The sequence below is a fragment of the Pseudorasbora parva genome, chromosome 19 (assembly GCF_024679245.1).
Source record: "Pseudorasbora parva isolate DD20220531a chromosome 19, ASM2467924v1, whole genome shotgun sequence".
NCBI lineage: Eukaryota > Metazoa > Chordata > Actinopteri > Cypriniformes > Gobionidae > Pseudorasbora > Pseudorasbora parva.
The window spans coordinates 42,895,445-42,920,788 of NC_090190.1; the positions used below are offsets into that span (position 1 = coordinate 42,895,445).

The 25,344-nt window shown below is 39.2% G+C and overlaps 1 protein-coding gene and 1 long non-coding RNA gene across 3 annotated transcripts in view; one reads left to right on the plus strand and one right to left on the minus strand.

Moving 5' to 3' along the window:
* Positions 1-25,344, minus strand: part of LOC137048322 (uncharacterized) — a 40,608-nt gene that overhangs the window by 8,788 nt on the left and 6,476 nt on the right. Inside the window, exons 4-5 of one of the 2 annotated variants that reach the window (XR_010899378.1) lie at positions 22,909-23,091; positions 22,336-22,408 (exon numbers count right to left, since the gene is read on the minus strand). This is a non-coding gene — a long non-coding RNA (uncharacterized lncRNA). Of the gene's footprint in view, positions 1-22,335; positions 22,409-22,908; positions 23,092-25,344 lie in introns of those variants that run through there. The other variant, XR_010899377.1, reaches the window with a different exon arrangement.
* Positions 6,404-24,113, plus strand: LOC137048318 (sodium-dependent neutral amino acid transporter B(0)AT1-like). The gene is made up of 12 exons (XM_067426435.1): positions 6,404-6,754; positions 12,430-12,570; positions 12,692-12,829; positions 13,974-14,155; positions 16,787-16,897; positions 16,978-17,090; positions 17,181-17,309; positions 18,624-18,780; positions 19,164-19,368; positions 19,498-19,657; positions 21,667-21,829; positions 22,938-24,113. Exons 1-12 carry the CDS (start codon positions 6,550-6,552, stop codon positions 23,127-23,129), a joined length of 1,896 nt encoding a protein of 631 aa, XP_067282536.1. The 5' UTR covers positions 6,404-6,549; the 3' UTR covers positions 23,130-24,113.

Here is a 25,344-nt window from a genome sequence, read left to right on the forward strand (position 1 = left end):
ATAATCTTAATTCAAACAGAAAACAAGATTATTTTTCTCACCCCATTGGCAGATTATTGATCTTATTTTAAGCAAAAACTCTCTTCATTTTGAGTTATTTTTTCCCAAAAGAGGACAATAATTTTTACTTGTCTAGTAAATGTTTCTGAATGTAAGTATTTTTAGATATTTTGACTAGAAACAAGACAAAAATACTGAGTAAGAAGAGCATTTGTTGCAGTGTGTGTTTTATGAGAGGATGTCTTTGTAAAAATGCGGAACAGACAGAGTCCAAAACTAATTTCCCTTCGGAGACAATAAAGTATATCTTAAGTTACCTGGTTGCCTTAAAATTCATTGAAATTAAAAATTTGAGTTAAACATTTTTGAGAATCGACAACCTTCATTTAAATATTATTAAACTATCTTGTAAGCATATTGGGTAATTGTGTGTGTTTTATTTCTGATGACGCAAGCAAAAATAAATAGTGCTATTCTCATGATTTATCAATTTTTTTATGTGGTTCAGATACAATAATATTTTGAGTTTCTATTTATTAAACTAATTTCCTTCATTGTATCAACTCAAATATTTAATTTCAATAAACTCAAAATTAAGGCCACCAGGTTACTCACTTTTTTAAGGTAAACAAGCACCTTTTTTACAGTGCACATGCTCGAGTTTACATGTGATTTGCAGTTTGATATTTTCTGTTGTTTGTATGTAAATACGCAAAGCTGATTTTAACATGTGTCTATTTTATTGTTTTATAATGATGCCACTGAAGATGCACGAACCAATAATGACATCCCAATCATAACACAAAGCCTATAAACGAGAATAAGCTTCATGCACGTCAAACTGAATGTTTTTGTTGCTTTTTAAAAAAACAATTTATATCCATATAAGCTAATATTTCTTTTTAAATAAACATTTCTCTTCAAAAAATGCTCTTTTTATTTAGTATTTTTTTCTTGTTTCCAGTCCAAATATCTAAAAATTCTTAAATCAAAATTAATTTACTGGATAATAAAATTACGTAAAATATTTGTTCTTGTTTTCTGGGGAACAATATCTAAATGAAGTGAGTTTTTGCTTAAAACAGGCAAAATGATCTGCCAATGGGGTGAGAAAAATAATCTTATTTCTGTTTGGGACGGAAACAAGAAACAAGATTTCAATAAGAAATAAGATTATTTTTCTCACCCCATTTGCAGATCATTTTGACTGTTTAAAGCAAAACTTTGATTTTATTTTTAAGAAAACAAGGAAAAATATCTCATGTCGTTTTACTGATCTAGTAAATGCATCTTGATTTAAGAATTGTTAGATATTTAGACTGGAAACAAGACAAAATGACTGAGTAAGAAGAGCATTTTTTCCAGTGTTGGAGGATTTGCATGCTTCATCTCATTAAATACTGCCAGTGTACAGTGACAATCATATATAATATTTACATGCACATTTTAATGTCTTATAAACATTAGAGGTCCATGTAATTGTAAATGTATTAAGTATTTTTATGATGCGCTTTTGTTGTTTGTTGTTGTTCTTAAAAATGGCATTTTAATAATAAACCAGATTTGATTATGTACATTTTATTGTTTTATAATGAAGTCACTAAAGATACGCAAACCTACATTAAGTGTCTAACCATAATGAGCGAGAAAGCAGCTGTTTACCCAGAGTTCTTTTGCCACTGGATGTCGCGTCGATGAGGCTGTCAGTCTAGTTGACACAGAGCTAAACCATTTAGTGCTTTGAGGAATAAGCAGGATTTTAAAATGTCTGCGATGTTTAATAGGGAGCCAGTGCAGTGTTGACAGAACTGGACTAATATGATCATACTTCCTGGTTCTAGTAAGAACTCGAGCTGCTGCGGTTTGGACCAGCTGGAGTTTGTTTATTAAGCGAGCAGGGCAACCACCCAGTAGAGCATTACAATAATCTATCTGTCTGTCTATCTATCTATCTATCTATCTATCTATCTATCTATCTATCTATCTATCTATCTATCTATCTATCTATCTATCTATCTATCTATCTATCTATCTATCTATCTATCTATCTATCTATCTATCTATCTATCTATCTATCTATCTATCATGGACCAGCTGGAGTTTGTTTATTAAGCGAGCAGGGCAACCACCCAGTAGAGCATTACAATAATCTATCTGTCTGTCTATCTATCTATCTATCTATCTATCTATCTATCTATCTATCTATCTATCTATCTATCTATCTATCTATCTATCTATCTATCTATCTATCTATCTATCTGTCTGTCTGTCTGTCTGTCTGTCTGTCTGTCTGTCTGTCTGTCTGTCTATCTGTCTGTCTGTCTGTCTGTCTGTCTGTCTGTCTGTCTGTCTGTCTGTCTGTCTGTCTGTCTGTCTGTCTGTCTGTCTGTCTGTCTATCTATCTATCTATCTATCTATCTATCTATCTATCTATCTATCTATCTATCTATCATGGACCAGCTGGAGTTTGTTTATTAAGCGAGCAGGGCAACCACCCAGTAGAGCATTACAATAATCTAGCCTTGCATTTTGCATCAAAAGCATGTGGCATAGTTTAAATATATTTTTAAGAATGCAGTTTTACAGATGCTAGAAACGTGGCTTTCAAATGAAAGATTGGTATCAAAGAGCACACCCAGGTTCCTCGCTGACGATGAGGGTGTGTGTGTGTGTGTGTGTGTGTGACGAGGGCTTGACAGAGCAGTCATCAAGTGTCAGACAGTATTCTAGGTTACTATGTGCAGAGGTTTTTGGTCCAATAATTAGAATCTGTTTGTTTGTATTTCAGAATTAAGTTGTAGGAAATTAGTCACAAAATGTTTTATATCCTAACACTGAGCCTTGCGGTACTCCATGCTGAACATGTGATCGGTGTGACATCTCTTCATTTACTGCTACAAACTGATAACGCTCAGATAAGTACGATTTAAACCATGCCAAAGCAGTTCCACTAACGCCAACATAATTTTCGATTCTATTCAGAAGAATATTGTGATCAATAGTATCAAATGCAGCGCCAAGATCGAGTAACACTAATAGACAGATACAACCACGATCAGATGATAAGAGTAAATCATTTGTAACTCTAATTAGAGCAGTCTCAGTACTATGATACGGTCTAAATCCTGACTGGAAATCCTCACAGAAGCCATTTCTTTCTAAAAAAAATAATAAAAAGGGATCATAGTTGTGAGGACACGGCCTTTTCTAGTATTTTTGATAGAAACGGTAGATTCGAGATTGGCCTGTAATTGACTAATTCTTTAGGATCAAGTTGCGTTTTTTTAATAAGTGGTTTAATTATAGCCAACTTAAAAGTTTTCGGTACATATCCTAATGTCAAGGATAAATTAATGATATTAAGCAGAGGATCTATGACCTCTGGAAATATCTCTTTTAATAGCCTAGTCGGTATAGGGTCAAGCATACATGTTGTTGATTTTGATGATTTAACACGTTTAGCCAATTCTTCTTCTTCTATAGAATCTGTTTGTTTGTTTTTCAGAATTAAGTTGTAGAAAATTATTAGTTATTAAGTTTTTTATATCAGCTATGCATTCCATTAATCTTGTGAATTGGTAGGTTTCGTCAGGGCGTGAGGAAATATAGAGCTGAGTATCGTCAGCATAACAATGAAAACTAACGCCATGTTTCCTAATGATATCTCCCAGTGGAGCAGATACAGGGTGAAGAGCAGCGGTCCTAACACTGAGCCTTGCGGTACCCCATACTGAACTTGTGATCGGTGTGACATCTCTTCATTTACTGCTACAAACTGATAACGGTCAGATAAGTACGATTTAAACCATGCCAAAGCAGTTCCACTCACGCCAACATCATTTTAAAAGAATGTTGTGGTCGATAGTATCGAATGCAGCGCTAAGATCGAGTAACACTAATAGAGAGATACAACCCCGATCAGATGATAAGAGTAAATCATTTGTACGGTCTAAATCCTGACTGGAAATCCTCACAGATACCATTTCTTTCTTATAAAAGGATCATAGTTGTGAGGACACGGCCTTTTCTAGTATTTTTGATAGAAACGGTAGATTCGAGATTGGCCTGTAATTAATTAATTCTTTAGGATCAAGTTGCATTTTTTTAATAAGTGGTTTAATTATAGCCAACTTAAAAGTTTTCGGTACATATCCTAATGTCAAGGATGAATTATTGATATTAAGAAGAGGATCTATGACCTCTGGAAGCATCTCTTTTAGTAGCCTAGTCAGTATAGGGTCGAGCATACATGTTGTTGATTTTGATGATTTAACGTTTAGCCAATTCTTCCTCTTCTATTGCAGTGAGTGTGTGTGTGTGTGTGTGTGTGTGTGTGTGTGTCTTCTCCTATAGCAGTAAATGAGAGTAATTTGTCCTCAGTGACACTACAATGCTCTGTCTGATACTGTAGTAGACGGCTGCATTGTTATAATTTTCTCCATAATATTGTCAATCTTGCACATAAGGAAGTTCATAAAGTCGTTACTGCTGTGCTGTTTGGAAACATCAGAAGTTGAAGCTTTATTTCTTGTTAATTTGGCCGCTGTACCGAATACATACTTAGGGTTTTGCTTGTTTTCTTCAAAGAGAGTTAAAAAATTAAGCAGATCTGGCAGTTTTTACGGCCTTTCTGTATGCAATCATGCTCTCTTTCCACTAAATGCGAAAAACCTCCAGTTTTGTTTTCTTCCAGCTGCGCTCCATTTTTCCGCTGCTGTTTTAAGGGCCCGAGTGTGCTCGTTGTACCACGGCGTTGGACTATTTTCTTTCATCTTCTTTAAGCGCAGAGGAGAGTCAATAGTTTCTATTGCAACATCGAGATCCTCTAGGCTATCTGGGATGCTGAGGAGATGAAACTGATCAGGAAGATTATTCATAAAGCAATCTTTAGTGGTAGGAATGATAGTTCTACCATATTCGTCTTCTATCATATTAGTCTTCTATTTTAATAGACATTTGGGGGATTTGCATGCTTTATCCCATATCGTACTATTGATCATGCCAGTGTACAGTGACAATTGTAAATGTATTATAAGTATTTTTATGATGTGCTCTTGTTGTTCTTAACAATGCCAGATTAATAATAAACCAGATATGATCATGTACAGTATCAGTAAAAATGCAATAAAGATATTCACTCTGAGCTGATAAGAAGAGATCAATCTATGTATTCAGACAGCAGATCATAACCAACTTATATACACTTATAGTCCAATTTACATTATTAATATTGTGAGATTACATAATATGTTAAGTTAAATGTAGGAATTGGCTGACTCAAATGTTCAAGTTTAGAGCAATTAAAAATTTTGATTGCAAAATAAAAATAAGTTCTGCTTACTTAAACTTTACATTTAATAATAATAATACATTTTATTTGTATTGCACTTTATATTAAACAAAATCTCAAAGTGCTACAGAATGAAAACAATCAACAACAAAATTAAATAAATAAATGAGTAAATAAAATAAAATAAATAAAACTGAAAAATTAAGAAGTAACAAATCAATCAAAAGCTCTGCTATAAAGGTTTTTAAGACCACGCTTAAAAGCATTTACAGTCTGTGGGGTCCGCAGGTGGTCATTATTATTATGAACTTAATACATTTGAGGCATATAATTACTATCAATTTTTTTTTCTCTTCCTGCCAACTTATTCGGGTTTACAATGTTTATAAAGTAATGTGTGCATTAGTTAGAATTATAAAAATATAAAAGAATCTGAATGTATTCAATCATTTCTAAAACGTAATAAACACATGAATATGGTATATTATTCGTAACCTAAAACAAGTTTTTATTTCTTTGAATATATATGGCTGTATGGATATTACTTATGAAGTACTTATTAAACAAAATTTTTAATATATATATATATAAAATGTAAGCTTATATGATTAAAATTTTAGTTTAATAATAAGTACTTTATACTTTACTATATATATAAAACGTAAGCTTGTTTTATAAAAATTTTAGTTGAATAAAAAGTACTAAAATAACAAACTAAAATTAAATTAAATAAGCTACGAGTAATAAGTAACAAGTTTGTTTTATTTCATTTTAGTTTTAGTTTAGTAATAAGTACTAATAGAATATATAACAGAACAAAAGATCTAATAAAATAGATTGTATAAAAAAACAAAACAAAAAAACACCACGAGTAAAACTTTCAAATTGAAATGAAAACTGCTAATATAAAAATAGAAACGTAATAGTAAACTATAATAGTCTATGAAGAGTAATAAATTAAACCCATTTACACGAGTCTTTTTCAGAACAAGCAGAAACAATCCAGCCGTGAGTAACATTACACATTAACTTCCACTGAGAGGAGTTTAGCCGTCATCCAACCTTTATCTGCTGACAAAACACTTAAAACGTCCCGGAATAAAAGAGCGAGTATTAAAGGTCGCTAATAACGAGCCGCCCGTCAGATCTCTTTACGATCACACACAGAGACAATCATCTCAATCACTTCCCTGAGATTATCACGGCCATCCCTCCATCTCTTCTCTTCTCTTCCATCTCTGAGCCCAAACGCAGCAGGAATGAAGTTTAAGCTGAAGCTCCCCAATCCGGGTCTGGATGAGCGCATTCCCTCGCACGCCGAGCTGGAGAAGCTGGAGCTGGAGGAGGCTGGAGAGCGGCCGCAGTGGGACAACAAAGCCCAATATATGCTGACCTGTGTGGGCTTCTGTGTGGGGCTGGGCAACGTCTGGAGGTTCCCCTACCTCTGCCAGAGCCATGGAGGAGGTGAGCCGGACACACACACACACACACACACACTGCCATGGAGGAGGTGAGCCGAACAGCATCCATCCAGAGGTGGACAGTAACTACAATTTTATGTAAATGTCTTAAAAGCATTCAGTCTTAAAGAAAATAGTTGCAAGACTCATGTATCCGGCCTCATAAGAGTATGTGTGTCAATGAGTAATAGGGTTAATATTAATAGTGACTAAATATTCCTATAGTCATTCAATAACCTGAGAGGATCCACCGCATAAACCTCAAAAATCACTTCATTCAGGAAATACCTAAACACTAAACACCTTCACAATTAATCTCACATTAAATTTGAGCATTCTCACTTCGGATAAATTACTTGTTTGATTTACTTAAAAAAGCATGGTCCAGTGGTTCAACGCAACTATGTTGAGTAATTTTTACAAATAACAATTTAGTTATATGAACAAAAGAAGTTCAAGTAAAGATGACAATTTCTTTGAGTAAATACAATCCATTTAAATTCGGCACTGTTACATAATATTTATACGTGCAGTTTACTTAATAATGTTAGATTTCTAAACGTGTATTATTTTAGGATTACATTTAAATAATTAATAAAAGTGTATTATGTTAGGATTAAATTAAATTAACTATTTGCTCTACAAGTACTAAATAGCAACAAGCATATTTTGAGAAACAAAATGCAAAAATGACCCATTGGACAAACTCATTTTAATTGAGGGCAGTAATGTGTATATGAATGCCCACATTTTTCCTTTTACTGAAAACCACATAAAATAACACTTTAATCCCTAAATTTACTCTCCTAATCCAGTCCCTTGCAAAGCATGCTGGGAACTACAGATCCACTGTGCAGTTTGTTCGTTTGACTCAGCAATGTTAAGATGCCTGAGCAAACACTTATTAAGTAAAGCTGACAATACTCATGTTTAGTAGAAACAGCTCAGTAAATTTAAGTTCAGGTAGTTACATGAGTTTTTTAAGTAATTTGAACAAAGATGATTTAAGTGCAACTAACAACAGTGAAATATCTTTTTTTTTTTTTTTTTTTTGGAGTCTGTCCGTCATCGGCTAAAGCCCGCCCTGATGATCTCATTGGTCAGTTTCTGTTGATCATCTGTCCGTCATCGGCTAAAGCCCGCCCTGATGATCCCATTGGTCAGCTTCTGTTGATCACCTGTCCGTCATCGTCTAAAGCCCGCCCTGATGATCTCATTGGTCAGTTTCTGTTGATCATCTGTCCGTCATCGGCTAAAGCCCGCCCTGATGATCTCATTGGTCAGTTTCTGTTGATCTTCTGTCCATCATCGGCTAAAGCCCGCCTTGATGATCTCATTGGTCAGTTTCTGTTAATCTTCTGTCCATCATCGGCTAAAGCCCGCCTTGATGATCTCATTGGTCAGTTTCTGTTGATCATCTGTCCATCATCGGCTAAAGCCCGCCCTGATGATCTCATTGGTCAGTTTCTGTTGATCATCTGTCGGTCATCGGCTAAAGCCCGCCCTGATGATCTCATTGGTCAGTTTCTGTTGATCTTCTGTCCATCATCGGCTAAAGCCCGCCTTGATGATCTCATTGGTCAGTTTCTGTTGATCATCTGTCCATCATCGGCTAAAGCCCGCCCTGATGATCTCATTGGTCAGTTTCTGTCAATCATCTGTCCGTCATCGGCTAAAGCCCGCCCTGATGATCTCATTGGTCAGTTTCTGTTGATCATCTGTCCGTCATCGGCTAAAGCCCGCCCTGATGATCTCATTGGTCAGTTTCTGTTGATCATCTGTCCGTCATCGTCTAAAGCCCGCCCTGATGATCTCATTGGTCAGTTTCTGTCGATCATCTGTCCGTCATCGTCTAAAGCCCACCCTGATGATCTCATTGGTCAGTTTCTGTCGATCATCTGTCCGTCATCGGCTAAAGCCCGCCCTGATGATCTCATTGGTCAGTTTCTGTCGATCATCTGTCCGTCATCGGCTAAAGCCCGCCCTGATGATCTCATTGGTCAGTTTCTGTTGATCATCTGTCCGTCATCGGCTAAAGCCCGCCCTGATGATCCCATTGGTCAGCTTCTGTTGATCACCTGTCCGTCATCGTCTAAAGCCCGCCCTGATGATCTCATTGGTCAGTTTCTGTTGATCATCTGTCCGTCATCGGCTAAAGCCCGCCCTGATGATCTCATTGGTCAGTTTCTGTTGATCTTCTGTCCATCATCGGCTAAAGCCCGCCTTGATGATCTCATTGGTCAGTTTCTGTTAATCTTCTGTCCATCATCGGCTAAAGCCCGCCTTGATGATCTCATTGGTCAGTTTCTGTTGATCATCTGTCCATCATCGGCTAAAGCCCGCCCTGATGATCTCATTGGTCAGTTTCTGTTGATCATCTGTCGGTCATCGGCTAAAGCCCGCCCTGATGATCTCATTGGTCAGTTTCTGTTGATCTTCTGTCCATCATCGGCTAAAGCCCGCCTTGATGATCTCATTGGTCAGTTTCTGTTGATCATCTGTCCATCATCGGCTAAAGCCCGCCCTGATGATCTCATTGGTCAGTTTCTGTCAATCATCTGTCCGTCATCGGCTAAAGCCCGCCCTGATGATCTCATTGGTCAGTTTCTGTTGATCATCTGTCCGTCATCGGCTAAAGCCCGCCCTGATGATCTCATTGGTCAGTTTCTGTTGATCATCTGTCCGTCATCGTCTAAAGCCCGCCCTGATGATCTCATTGGTCAGTTTCTGTCGATCATCTGTCCGTCATCGTCTAAAGCCCACCCTGATGATCTCATTGGTCAGTTTCTGTCGATCATCTGTCCGTCATCGGCTAAAGCCCGCCCTGATGATCTCATTGGTCAGTTTCTGTTGATCATCTGTCCGTCATCGGCTAAAGCCCGCCCTGATGATCTCATTGGTCAGTTTCTGTTGATCATCTGTCCGTCATCGGCTAAAGCCCGCCCTGATGATCTCATTGGTCAGTTTCTGTTGATCAGCTGTCCGTCATCGGCTAAAGCCCGCCCTGATGATCTCATTGGTCAGTTTCTGTTGATCATCTGTCGGTCATCGGCTAAAGCCCGCCCTGATGATCTCATTGGTCAGTTTCTGTTGATCTTCTGTCCATCATCGGCTAAAGCCCGCCTTGATGATCTCATTGGTCAGTTTCTGTTGATCATCTGTCCATCATCGGCTAAAGCCCGCCTTGATGATCTCATTGGTCAGTTTCTGTCAATCATCTGTCCGTCATCGGCTAAAGCCCGCCCTGATGATCTCATTGGTCAGTTTCTGTTGATCATCTGTCCGTCATCGGCTAAAGCCCGCCCTGATGATCTCATTGGTCAGTTTCTGTTGATCATCTGTCCGTCATCGTCTAAAGCCCGCCCTGATGATCTCATTGGTCAGTTTCTGTCGATCATCTGTCCGTCATCGTCTAAAGCCCACCCTGATGATCTCATTGGTCAGTTTCTGTCGATCATCTGTCCGTCATCGGCTAAAGCCCGCCCTGATGATCTCATTGGTCAGTTTCTGTCGATCATCTGTCCGTCATCGGCTAAAGCCCGCCCTGATGATCTCATTGGTCAGTTTCTGTTGATCATCTGTCCGTCATCGGCTAAAGCCCGCCCTGATGATCTCATTGGTCAGTTTCTGTTGATCAGCTGTCCGTCATCGGCTAAAGCCCGCCCTGATGATCTCATTGGTCAGTTTCTGTTGATCATCTGTCCGTCATCGTCTAAAGCCCGCCCTGATGATCTCATTGGTCAGTTTCTGTTGATCATCTGTCCGTCATCGTCTAAAGCCCGCCCTGATGATCTCATTGGTCAGTTTCTGTTGATCATCTGTCCGTCATTGGCTAAAGCCCGCCCTGATGATCTCATTGGTCAGTTTCTGTTGATCATCTGTCCGTCATCGGCTAAAGCCCATCCTGATGATCTCATTGGTCAGCTTCTGTTGATCATCTGTCCGTCATCGGCTAAAGCCCGTCCTGATGATCCCATTGGTCAGCTTCTGTTGATCACCTGTCCGTCATCGGCTAAAGCCCGCCCTGATGATCTCATTGGTCAGTTACTGTTGATCATTTGTCCGTCATTGGCTAAAGCCCGTCCTGATGATCCCATTGGTCAGCTTCTGTTGATCATCTATCCGTCATCGGCTAAAGCCCGCCTTGATGATCTCATTGGTCAGTTTCTGTCGATCATCTGTCTGTCATCGGCTAAAGCCCACCCTGATGATCTCATTGGTCAGTTTCTGTTGATCATCTGTCCGTCATCGGCTAAAGCCCGCCCTGATGATCTCATTGGTCAGTTTCTGTTGATCATCTGTCCGTCATCGTCTAAAGCCCGCCCTGATGATCTCATTGGTCAGTTTCTGTTGATCATCTGTCCGTCATCGTCTAAAGCCCGCCCTGATGATCTCATTGGTCAGTTTCTGTTGATCATCTGTCCGTCATCGGCTAAAGCCCGCCCTGATGATCTCATTGGTCAGTTTCTGTTGATCATCTGTCCGTTATCGGCTAAAGCCCGCCCTGATGATCTCATTGGTCAGTTTCTGTTGATCATCTGTCCGTTATCGGCTAAAGCCCGCCCTGATGATCTCATAGGTCAGTTTCTGTTGATCATCTGTCCGTCATCGTCTAAAGCCCGTCCTGATGATCTCATTGGTCAGCTTCTGTTGATCATCTGTCCGTCATCGGCTAAAGCCCGTCCTGATGATCCCATTGGTCAGCTTCTGTTGATCACCTGTCCGTCATCGGCTAAAGCCCGCCCTGATGATCTCATTGGTCAGTTACTGTTGATCATCTGTCCGTCATCGGCTAAAGCCCGTCCTGATGATCTCATTGGTCAGCTTCTGTTGATCCTCTGTCCGTCATCGGCTAAAGCCCGCCCTGATGATCTCATTGGTCAGTTACTGTTGATCATCTGTCCGTCATCGTCTAAAGCCCGCCCTGATGATCTCATTGGTCAGTTTCTGTTGATCATCTGTCCGTCATCGGCTAAAGCCCGCCCTGATGATCTCATTGGTCAGTTACTGTTGATCATCTGTCCGTCATCGGCTAAAGCCCGCCCTGATGATCTCATTGGTCAGTTACTGTTGATCATCTGTCCGTCTTCGTCTAAAGCCCGCCTTGATGATCTCATTGGTCAGTTTCTGTTGATCATCCATCCGTCATCGGCTAAAGCCCTCCCTGATGATCTCATTGGTCAGTTTCTGTTGATCATCCATCCGTCATCGGCTAAAGCCCGCCCTGATGATCTCATTGGTCAGTTTCTGTTGATCATCTGTCCGTCATCATCTAAAGCCCGCCCTGAGGATCTCATTGGTCATTTTCTGTTGATCATCTGTCCGTCATCAGCTAAAGCCCACCCCGATGATCTCATTGGTCAGTTTCTGTTCCGGCATAATTACTTCTCTATGGATCAAGTCCAGACTGAACCCGAGCTTAGATGTTGTGGGCGGGGCTGAGTTCGGCTGTGGGCGGGTCTGAGTTCGGCTATGGGTGGGGCTGCGTTCGGCTGTAGGCGGGGCCGAGTTCTGCTGTGGGCGGGGTTGAGTTCAGCTGTGGGCGGGGTTGAGTTCTGCTGTGGGCGGGGTTGAGTTCAGCTGTGGGCGGGGTTGAGTTTGGCTTGCCTCCGGGCTAGTCTTTGCTGTGAACCGGCCTTTAATATTCACAGACCTGATTGATGTGACACTCTGTTCCAGGAGCGTTTATGATCCCGTTCCTGATCCTACTGGTTCTGGAGGGAATCCCGCTCCTGCATCTGGAGTTTGCCATCGGGCAGAGACTGAGGAAGGGCAGTGTGGGCGTCTGGAGATCCATCAGCCCGTCGCTCACTGGAGTCGGTGAGTCTTTAAAGATAAGCCTGATATCTGAGTTATCCACAGCAGGACAGATCAGTTCACACTAATCTTTCCAGAGATCATAAAACTCCCCAGTTATTATCTGTTATCTTCCACCCCTCAGGCATCGCCTCCATGCTGGCTTCCTTCATAGTGGGCATGTACTATAACACCATCATGGCCTGGGTCATGTGGTACTTCTTCAACTCCCTGCAGGACCCACTGCCCTGGAGCCACTGTCCAGTGAATGCCAACAGAACAGGTACTTCTTTTATTACTGAAATTAAAAAACGCTTTAAATACCAGTGAAGTTTCACTATTCTTAATATCAGAAAAAACTAATAATAGACTAACTAATCAGTAGGGTTGGGTATCGTTTGGGCTTTTTACGATTCCAGTGCAAAACCGGCACTTTTAAAACGGTATCGGTGCCTAAACAGTGCCTGAACCGATACTTAAAAAAGAAAAAAAGAGCCAAAAAACAACAGTGGATTACATTAAAGAATGGATTTTTATAGATTTTTTTTTAATTAAAGATTATTTTTCTCACCCCATTGGCAGATTATTTATCTTATTTTAAGCAAAAACTCTCTTCATTTTGAGTTATTTTTCCCCAAAACAAGACAATTACTTTTGCTTGTCTAGTAAATACTTAAAATACTAGATATTTGGACTAGAAACAAGACAAAAATACTAAGTAAGAAAAGCATTTTTTGCAGTGAAAGCGTTCCACCCCTAGGGGCGGCCATTGCTAACCAAGCCATCACCTGCTGTTAGCATCCCATTGACTCCCATTCATTTTTGAGTCACTTTGACAGTGAATAACTTTACATCAGAGGCGTTTAAAGACTCCATTTGTCCATTGTTTATTTCTAAAGAAACACGACAATGCATAAAAGCCTCCATTACCTTGTATCTTACACTATCGCCCCGCAGAAGCTGTTTTTGTAAAAATAGGCTAACGATTGCGTCATAACCAACGCGACCCTGTCGCACAGTTGAGAAATTACCGTATAGACCTGAGGAGACGCTCGCAGGCAATCTTTACTGTCTATGAGACAGTCGGGGGGACGTGGAGACATAAAGTCTGATAAAGTCAAGGGGGAAGAATGGGGAGAAGCCCATAGTGAGCCAAAGGCAACGGGAGAAAATATTTAAACAACGTGATTCAGATTTCACTTTCCACATCTACTAGAAGACCTACAGCTGTCAGACAGGAGGCTCACGTCACATCTACGTCCTCAAGCTCAGTCTGAGCCTGCTCAGCCATCAGGAAGTAATGCGTCTAATTGACTTCACAATTCGGCGTTGAAGTCTATGGGGTCGCTGTGTCCATTTCTTTTACTGTCTATGCCTGGCTCGAGCGTTCCTAATGTGAGCGTGTGTCCGTGTGTCTCCCCCTGCAGGCCTGGAGTCAGAATGCGCGCGCAGCTCTCCGGTGGATTATTTCTGGTACAGAGAGACCCTGAACAGCTCGGCGGCGATCGAGGACTCCGGCGGGCTGCAGTGGTGGCTGGTGCTGTGTTTGTTCTGTGCTTGGATCGTGTTATACGTCTGCTGTATCAGAGGCATCGAAACAACAGGGAAGGTGATGACAAACCCGACAAAAAACGTTTAACATTCAGGGATATCATTGATTTAACTGCACTTACATTAAAGGGTTGGTTCACCCAAACATGTAAATTCTTCGAACTGTTATGAATCAGTGATCGAGAGTCAAACTGCTGAATCACGTGACTTTGGCGATCCGAATCATGAATCGATTCACTGACTCATAACGGTTCGAATCATGAATCGATTCACTGACTCATAACGGTTCGAAGCTTTGTTCTGAAATCGGCCATCACTATATAAGTCGTTATTTAGTGTTTTTGCGCACTAACTCTATTCTGGCCTCTTCATCAATGATTGTAGAGCCGCTGTAGTGAGATGGGCTTTGTAACGACGTCTTTAGTGCCTTTATGGGTCTTGAGAGAGGAAATGACATTGGTGTCAATGAAGGCCTTTCTGAGCCATCGGATTTCAACACTAATATCTTCATCTGTGTGTGAAGATGAGCGGAGGTCTGACGGCTGGCCAACCACAGGAGGAATTAATCACACAATGCACATTACAGGTTGAACTAACCCTTTAACATTTTCTTGTACCTGTAGTGTCTACTGTAGAGCTACATTATATGAACGCGTTTCATAACTGATGAACTTTGACACTGTTATTGAACTGAATCAACATCGAATCTGAACGGACTCTTTTGTCTTCTGCTTTTTTAGCTTAAATTGAAGTTGTTAAATTGAATTAGCATGTCACTAACATTATTTAGCATTTTGCTGATAAGATTTAACGTGTTAATCATGTTTTAACATGTTAGCATGAATTAGCATGCCACTAACATAATTTATGACACGTTGCTACTACCATTATTTAGCATTTTGTTTACTTGTTTTAGCACTGTTAACATGTCACTAACATTTACGAAACATTTTGACACGTTGCTAGCAAGAATTAGCATGTCACTAGCATTATTTAACACTTTGTTAACATGTTTTACCACACTGCTAGCATTAATTAGCGTGTCATTAACATTTACGACACATTTTAACATGTTGTTATCATTAATTAGCATGTCACGAGCATTATTTAACAGTTTGTTAACATGTTTTACCACACTGCTAGCATTAATTAGCGTGTCACTAACATTATTTAACATTTTGTTAACATGTTTTACCACACTGCTAACATTAATTAGCGTGTCACTAACATTATTTAGCATTTTGTTAACATGTGTAACACATATTGCTAGCATTAATTAGCGTGTCACTAACATTATTTAGCATTTTGTTAACATGTGTAACACATATTGCTAGCATTAATTAGCATGTCACTAACATTATTTAACATTTTGTTAACATGTTTTACCACACTGCTAGCATTAATTAGCGTGTCACTAACATTATTTACAATTTGTTAACATTTTTTATCACACTGCTAACATTAATTAGCATGTCAATAACATTTATGACAAGTTTTAACATGTTGCTAGCATGAATTAGCATGTCACTAACATTATTTAACATTTTGTTAACATTTTATATCACACTGCTAACATTAATTAGCATGTCACTAACATTATTTATAATTTGTTAAAAAATGTTACCACACTGCTAACATTAATTAGCATGTCAATAACATTTATGACAAGTTTTAACATGTTGCTAGCATGAATTAGCATGTTACTCGCATTATTTACCATTTTGTTAACATGTTTTAACACTACTAGCATTAATTAGCATGTCAGTAACATTTACAACGTTTTGACATGTTGTTATCATTAATTAGCATGTCATTAACATTTACGACACGTTCTGACATTTTGCTATCATTAATTAGCATGTCATTAACATTTACGACACGTTCTGACATTTTGCTATCATTAATTAGCATGTCAGTAACATTATTTAGCATTTTGTTAACACGTTTTACCACTACTAGCATTAATTAGCATGTCACTAACATTTACGCTTTGACATGTTGTTATCATTAATTAGCATGTCATTAACATTTGCGACACGTTCTGACATGCTGCTAGCATGAATTAACATGTCACTAACATTATTTAGAATTTTGTAAACATGTTTAACACATATTGCTAGCATTAATTAGTATGTCACTAACATTTACAACACGTTTTGACACGTAGCTAGAATTAATTATTAATTTGCATGTCATTATCATTATTTAACATTTTGTTAACATGCTTTAACACGCTGCTAGCATTAATTAGCATGTCACTAGTATGATTTAGCATGATGTTAACATGTTTTAACATTGCAAGCATGAATAAGCATGTCGTTAGCAGTATATAGCATGTTAACATATTTTAACACACTGCTAACGTGAATTAGCATGTCAATGGTATGATTTAGCATTTTGTTCAAATTTTTTAACTTTACAAGCATATAAGCATGTCACTAGTGTAAAGTTAACATGTTTTAGCACACTGCTAACGTGAATTAGCATGTCAATGGTATGATTTAGCATTTTGTTCAAATGTTTTAACTTTGCAAGCATATAAGCATGTCACTAGTGTAAAGTTAACAAGTTCTAGCACACTGGTAGCATGAAATAGCATGTCACTAGTATGAAATAGCATGTTGTAGCACAGTGCTAGCATGAATTAGGTGGCTTTATTGCCCTTGACATGTCCTCCGTCTCTCTCTAGGCCGTGTACATCACCTCCACTCTCCCGTACCTAGTCCTGACTATCTTCCTGATACGAGCTCTGACGCTTAAAGGCTCTCTGAGCGGAATCAAGTTCCTCTTCACTCCAGACGTGAGTTCACCAGCTAATCCTCAGCGCATGTGTTAGCGTGCTAAACTAGGCATCTGAGGGATCTGCTGACCTGTTTCCAGGTGAATGAGCTGATAAACCCCACCACGTGGCTGGATGCTGGAGCGCAGGTGCTGTTCTCCTTCTCTCTGGCGTTTGGAGGACTCATCTCCTTCTCCAGCTACAACTCTGTGCAGTGAGTGATCCCAAACACAAATCTGACTGATCTCTACATGAGCTAATATACTGTAGCTTATGTTGTACATAATGATTATTATTCCACCAGCAATAACTGTGAGCAGGACGCCGTCACCATTTCCATCATCAACGCTCTCACCTCGGTTTACTCCGCAACCGTCATTTACTCCATCATCGGCTTCAGAGCGACGGAGAACTATGATGCTTGTGTCGAGAGGTGCGTCCTTCACTAACTATATCACACACTATTATAGCGCCACCACGTGGCACTATCCCACCGCTTTTTGACCATTTAAAAACCTATTTAAGACCATTTTAAGACCTATTTAGGACCTTTTAAAGACATATTTAAGACATTTAAGACCTTTTTAAGACCTATTTTAGACCTTTTAAGAGATATTGATTAACTAAGACCTATTTTAAGACTTTAAAAGACTCTTTTAAGACCTTTTTAAAGACCTTTTTAAGACCATTTTAAGACCTATTTAGGACTTTTTAAAACCTATTTAAGACATTTTAAAGACTTATTTAAGACTTTTTAAAGACCCTTTAGAGACCTTTTAAAGATCTTTTAAAGACCTATTTAAGACTTTTTAAAAGACCGTTTTAAGACCTTTTAAAAATCTAATTAAGACCTACTTAAGACCTATTTAAGACTTTTTAAAGACCTTTTAAGACCTCTTAAAAGCCTATTTAAGACTTTTTAAAAAGCTGTTTTAAGACCTTTTAAAACCCTAATTAAGACCTACATAAGACTTTTGAAAGACCTATTTAAGAGCTTTTAAAAACCTCATTAAGACCTACTTGAGACCTATTTAAGACTTTTTAAAGACCTATTAAAGGCCTTTTGAAAACCTAATTAAGACCTACTTAAGACCTATTTAAGACTTTTTAAAGACCTTTTTAAGACCTTTTAAAAACCTAATAAGACATTTCAAAGACCTTTTTAAGGCCTTTTAAGACCTATTTAAGGCTTTTAAAAATCTATTTAAGACCTTTTAAAGACATATTTAAGACTTTTAAAGACCTTTATGAGACCTTTTAAGAGCTATTTATTGACTATTTAAGACCTATTTAAGACTTTTTAAAAGACCTTTTAAGACCTCTTAAAGACCTAATTAAGACTTTTTAAAACACCGTTTTGAGACCTTTTAAAACCCTATTTAAGACCTATTTAAGACCTACTTAAGACTTATTTAAGACTTTAAAGACCTATTTAAGACCTTTTAAAAACCTAATTAAGACCTACTTAAGACCTATTTAAGACTTTTTAAAGACCTTTTTAAGACCTTTTAAGACATATTTAAGACTTTTAAAAGACATTTTAAGACCTTTTAAAACCCTATTAAGACCTATTTAAGACCTTTTAAAAGACAATTTAAAACCTATTTAAGACCTTTTAAAAACCCAATTAAGACCTGTTAAGACCTTTTAAAGACTTTTTAAGACCTATCAACCCCACACTTTTGATGTAACCTTGTTGTATTATATCTGACCGTATGAGAGCTAAAGAACCGCACTCTCTCCGCAGTAACATCCTGGCGTTGATGAACGCGTTCGATCTGCCGGAGGGAAACCTCACAGAGAGCAACTATGAGTCTTTTCTGCAGCATCTCAACAGCTCCACACCAGCCGTCATTCAGGATCTCCAGCTCAAGACCTGTGACATCCAGACGCTCCTCAGCGAGGTATAACCCCCTGTCCAAGTGTGTGTGTGTTAAAACACACTGAAAAAAATGCTTTTCTTATTTAGTAGTTTTGTCTTGTTTCTAGTCAAAATATCTAAAAATTCTTGTTTTGGGAAAAAATATCTCAAAATGAAGAGAGTTTTTGCTTAAAATAAGATAAATAATCTGCCAATGGGGTGAGAAAAATAATGTTAATTCAAACAGAAAACAAGATTATTTTTCTCACCCCATCTGTAAATGTCTAGTAAATGTGTCTTAATGTAAGTATTTTTAGATATTTTGACTAAAAACAAGACAAAAATACTGAGTAAGAAGAGCATTTTTTGCAGTGGAGTCATCACACCAGAGACGGGTTTAAATCAGGCTGACTGATGTTTGTGCAGGGCGTTGAGGGAACCGGCTTGGCCTTCATCGTGTTCACCGAGGCCATCACCAAGATGCCCATCTCTCCTCTGTGGTCCGTGCTGTTCTTCATCATGCTCTTCTGTCTGGGATTGTCCACCATGTTTGGGAACATCGAGGGTGTGGTGGTGCCGCTCCAGGACCTCAACCTGCTCCCCAAAAAATGGCCAAAAGAAGTGTTCACAGGTAAGCACATCCACCAGCATGGCCGTCAGAAGCTAATAAAAAGTGGGTGGGTCCGGTTCCGATGGCCACGTCCACCAGGAATAGCTTTCGATGGCGAATTGATCTCGAGCTGCTCGTGTTGTTTTTCAGGACTCACGTGTCTGGTGTCCTTCGTGACGGCTCTTATATTCGTCCAATCCTCTGGGAATTATTGGCTGGCTCTGTTTGATGGCTTCGCCGGCTCTATCCCTCTGCTGGTGATCGCCTTCTGCGAGATCATCGCTGTGGTTTATGTCTATGGGATTGACAGGTGCGTGTTCATACACTCGATGTTTCACCAGTTATTCAACACACTTCAAATATGGCACTGAAAGCGCCACAGCGTAAACTAGTTTGCTCCATCAGAAGTGTCAGATGTTTTAAAGGTGTATGAATGGCTTTTTAAAATGTTTTATCCTGTTGTCTGAGGTCAACTAATGACGTCGTGTGGTTTTTACATTCAGAAACATCATAACTCATCAGTAATAGGCTATTTTCTGCACCGGTTTTGAGGCTCTCTCCTGAACGCTGGGTTTTGATGGGCGTGTCACTGGAGACTTGGAAGTAAACGCCCACGGCTAGGATTGGATAAGATTTGCATATTTAATGAGCTTCAGCTGTCAGTTCACATGAGGGAGAGAGTGAGGGAAAAGCGGCACCGGAATGATTCTCTCGATCACAGGGCTCACTAAACGTCTTTATCAAACAAACACAATGATTTATCTCTCATCCACCTGCGATTGATTGGAATATTATTTCTGTATTACATGGTCCACACGATCGGTGGATATAAGCGCGAACCACACACACACACACGCCCAGATCAAGAAAGGAATATTATTTCACTATCTGAGATTCACCGGCCGGCCGACGGGCTTACATTTTGGTAGTCCAGCGTGCTAAAGGTATGTTTTGTTAGACACGTACACAAGATCTGTAAAACTAATCTGCAATACTATCACATATAAAAAACACGTTTTACTCACATAAGTGTGTTGCACCATTCTGGTCAGATCCGATGTAGAAGCACAGCATTGTGTTTTAATCTCAATATGTCTGCAAATCCAGCACCTGAGACTTGTTTACAAACGATTCCGCAGTGAAATGAAGCGAACACACGTACATGTCTTCCCCACATGAGCTGGAACTTCATTAAAAATAAATGACGCATCACTCATTCCTAATATTAGGATCAGAAGGAAGCTTATGCAGCGACTGTGCTCTTCCACAAACAGGAATAGCGCAATATCTTGCTATCTTCGGCATGTTTATTGCTGCTGGCTAGAGTGATCCGAACAGCTTCATGGAGTCGGTGGGCGTGGCTACTGAATTAGATGAGTCGGTGGGCGTGGCTACTGAATTAGATGAGTCGGTGGGCAGGGCTACAGAATTAGAGGAGACGGTGGGCGGGACTACTGAATTAGATGAGTCGGTGGGCGGGACTACTGAATTAGACGAGTCGGTGAGCGGGGCTACAGAATTAGATGAGTCGGTGGGCGTGGCTACTGAATTAGATGAGTCGGTGGGCGTGGCTACTGAATTAGATGAGTCGGTGGGCGGGGCTACTGAATTAGATGAGTCGGTGGGCGGGACTACTGAATTAGACGAGTCGGTGAGCGGGGCTACAGAATTAGAGGAGCCGGTGGGCGGGGCTACAGAATTAGACGAGTCAGTGGGCGGGGCTACTGAATTAGACGAGTTGTTGGGCAGGGCTACTGAATTAGACGTGTCGGTGGGCGGGGCTACTGAATTAGATGTGTTGGTGGGCGGGGCTACTGAATTAGACGAGTCGGTGGGCGGTGCTACTGAATTAGAGGAGCCGGTGGGCGGGGCTACTGAATTAGACGAGTCGGTGGGCGGGGCTACTGAATTAGATGAGTCGGTGGGCGGTGCTACTAAATTAGATGAGTCGGTGGGCGGTGCTACTGAATTAGAGGAGCCGGTGGGTGGGGCTACTGAATTAGAGGAGCTGGTGGGTGGGGCTACTGAATTAGACGAGTCGGTGGGCGGGGCTATTGAATTAAGAGGAGCGGTGGGGAGGTTACTGAATTAGACGAGTCGGTGGGTGGGGCTACTGAATTAGACGAGTTGGTAGGCGGGGCTACTGAATTAGACGAGTCGGTGGGCGGGGCTACTGAATTAGACGAGTCGGTGGGCGGAGCTACTGAATTAGACCGAGTCGGTGGGCGGAGCTACTGAATTAGACCGAGTCGGTGGGCGGAGCTACTGAATTAGTTGATTTCTCAATTCATCAGCCCTTTACTAACTCCGCTCTTCCAGGTTCAACGAAGACATCGAGTTCATGGTGGGACACAAGCCCAATATCTTCTGGCAGGTGACGTGGCGGTTCCTCAGTCCCATCATCCTCCTGGTCATTCTCATCTTCTACTTCGTCACGACGGTCAGCAAACAGCTGACATACAACGTCTGGGACCCGGAATCGGTGCGTATTTTATCAGACTATTACTTTTTAGCTTATTTCTATATTTCTAATAAAAAAGATAAGCCTTTTTAAGACCAATTAAAGAAAATGTAAGTAACAAATTAAAGGGAAAAATAATCCAACCGCCTGGCTAAAATAACAACCGTTGGCTTTGCCCAGTCAACATGTTGTCTTCTTCTGGAGTCTCTCCATCATTGTCCGACTCTGGTTTGATCATAAAAGTCTGAACAGTTTCTGACATTTTCAGTGTGTGTGAGAGGAAATCAGAGCTGCTAATATGAGCTCTTGAAGCTCCGCCCTCTTTTAGAAAGGGGGCGGGGAGCAGCAGCTCATTTGCATTTAAAGGGACACACACAAAAACTGCATGTTTTTCGCTCACCCCCAAAAAGTGACAATTTTAAAGCGGTGGTTCTGTGTTTTTTTTCTAGGCTTTTCTAGGTGTTTATGGGGCGCAGAATAACATGTCTTAATACCTCTTTTTTAAAACGCTGTATGTTTCTTCTATTCTCCCTTTATTCCACACCGCTGCCTGTGCTTTGAACGGCTCGTCTGCTTCCTGCTTCTATGAAGCCCCTCCCTCTGAAAAACGCAATGGTCTTAGATTGGTCAGATGGCCAAATGTAGTTTCCTGTATTTTGATTGGCTGAAGTGCCAAGCACAGGTTAAGACCACACCCCTTCCCATTACGGGCAGAAGTCACATCTGCATAGACTAGCGAGGGTTTATGATGTCACCAACCCAGGAAGAAGCTCGTTGTAGTCCAAACCGGCCATTTTTGTAGGCAATAAACTGCCGTAACTTTAAAAGACAATATCTCCGTTTGCAGTGAACTCTCAGCGCTGTAACTTTGCAGAGACTGTTTATGCTCAAGCAGCGACATTACACACTAACTAAAGTTAAACAAGTCACATGGCATGCAAACACCTTTAACATGCTATAAAAATGATCTGTGAGGTATTTTAAGCTCAGACTTCACACACACTCTCTAGGGACATCCAAGACTTACCTTACATCAGGTAAAAACGGGCATTATAGGAGCCCTTTTTAAAATCTATATAGCTGTTGTTCTAAAGACTAACCTCATCTCGCTCTCTCTGAATGAACGCAGGATAACTTCCCAACGCTCAAAGAGGTGGAGTACCCGAACTGGATCAGCGCCGTCATCTTCATATTAGCCGGCATTCCCAGTCTCTGCATCCCGGGAGTCGCCATTATCCGGGCTCTGAGGAAATGCTGCTCAAAGGGACGAGAGAGCGCCATTCCTGAAAAACAGGACATACTCGTGAACACTATAGCTTAACTTCCATATGTTCAAATCAGCTTTCAATCACGATCTCGGACTAAATATAAAATATCTTAAACTGTGTGTGAAGATGAACGGAGGTCTTACGGGTGTGGAGCGACATTAGGGGGAGGAGTTAATGACAGACATTTCATTATGGGGTGAACTAACCCTTTAATGGAAAACATTTGGAGAAGCTCATGCAATGTGCAAAAAGGAACGCAATGCAAACCTGAACTATAGACTTTCCACACAACCACAAAAAAGAAGAACGCAATATAAATATGTATAAAGTGTACACAGTGCAATGTAAATTGAAAATTGCATTTAATGACATTATTCTGTCATGTATATAATATACTCATGTATAATCACAGATGTTTTGCTGGGTCTCTATCCACTTTATTTTGCTATGTGTATTTAATTCTGAATATATGCAATACTTCCGAATTCATTAGCTGCTTAAGTGCAGTAAACCGTAAAACTTTTGTTGACATGTTTTAGCATTTAACAGATCGCTAACATGTTTTAACATTTCGCTAGCATGATTTAACAGATCGCTAACATGTTTTAACATTTCGCTAGCATGATTTAACAGATCCCTAACATGTTTTAACATTTCGCTAGCATGATTTAACAGATCACTAACATGTTTTAACATTTTGCTAGCATGATTTAACAGATCGCTAACATGTTTTAACATTTCGCTAGCATGATTTAACAGATCGCTAACATGATTTTACAGATCGCTAACATGTTTTACATTTTGCTAGCATTTAACAGATCGCTAACGTGTTTTAACATTTTGTTAGCATTATTTAACAGATCGCTAACATGTTTTAACATTTTGCTAGCATGATTTAACAGATCGATAACATGTTATAACATTTTGCTAGCATGAATTACCACATTGCTAACATGTTGTTAACATGAATTAGCAAATTGTTAACATGTTGTTAACATAAATTAGCACATTGCTAACATGTTGTTAACATGAATAAGCACATTTGAACATATGTTAACATAATTTGCTAGCATTACCACCATGCTAAGTTGATAGCACGTTTAAGCCTTTTTGCAAGCATGATTTAACAGATCGCTAAAATGTTTTAACATTTTGTTCACATGAATTACCACATTGTTAACATGTTTTAGCATGTCGCTAACATGCTTTAATACATTGGTAATATGTTTAGCATGTTGTTAACATAAATCAACAAATTGTTACCATATTTTAACATACTGCTAACATGATTTAACACAGTGCTAACATGTTTTAACATTTTGCTAGCATGATTTAACAGATCGCTATCATGTTTTAACATTTTATTAGCATTATTTAACAGATCACTAACATGTTTTAACATTTTGCTAGCATGATTTAACAGATCGCTAACATGTTTTAACATTTTGCTAGCATGATTTAACAGATCGCTATCATGTTTTAACATTTTGTTAGCATGATTTAACAGATAACTAACATGTTTTAACATTTTTAACCACATTGCTAACATGTTAACATGAATTAGCACATTGTTAACATGTTGTTAACATAAATTAACACATTGCTAACATGTTGTTAACATGAATAAGCACATTGTTAACATATGTTCAACAATTTGCTAGCATTACCACCATGCTAAGTTGATAGCACGTTTAAGCCTTTTTGCGAGCATGATTTAACAGATCGCTAAAATGTTTTAACATTTTGTTCACATGAATTACCACATTGTTAACATGTTTTAGCATGTCGCTAACATGCTTTAATACATTGGTAATATGTTTAGCATTTTGTTGACATGAATTAGCACATTGTTAACGTATATTAACAATTTGCTAGCATTAATTAACACATTAACATGTTTTAACTTGTTTCTGGCATTAACACATTGGTAACATGTTTTGACATGTTTGGTAACATGAAGTAGCACATTGCTAACGGTTTCACATTTTGCTAGCATTATTTAATATTGTTGACTTGTCTTATCTTGTTGTTAGCATTTATAAACAACATTGATAACATTTTTTAACATATTGCTAGCATTCATTTAGTACATTGTTAATGTTTTAATATTTTAACATGAATTAGCACATTAGTTGATATATTATAACATTTTTGCTAACATGATTTAACCCGTTGTTAACATCCTTTAGCATGTTGTTAACATAAATCAACAAATTGTTACCATATTTTAGCATACTGCTAACATGATTTAACACAGTGCTAACATGT

Bases quoted from the DNA above. Each gene is read 5' to 3' on its own strand.
- LOC137048318 (XM_067426435.1), top strand. From the start codon at position 6,550: ATGAAGTTTAAGCTGAAGCTCCCCAATCCGGGTCTGGATGAGCGCATT. The intron at 17,310-18,623 runs GTGCGTCCTTCA...CTCTCTCCGCAG, and splicing joins TATGATGCTTGTGTCGAGAG to TAACATCCTGGCGTTGATGA. The intron at 18,781-19,163 runs GTATAACCCCCT...ATGTTTGTGCAG, and splicing joins TCCAGACGCTCCTCAGCGAG to GGCGTTGAGGGAACCGGCTT.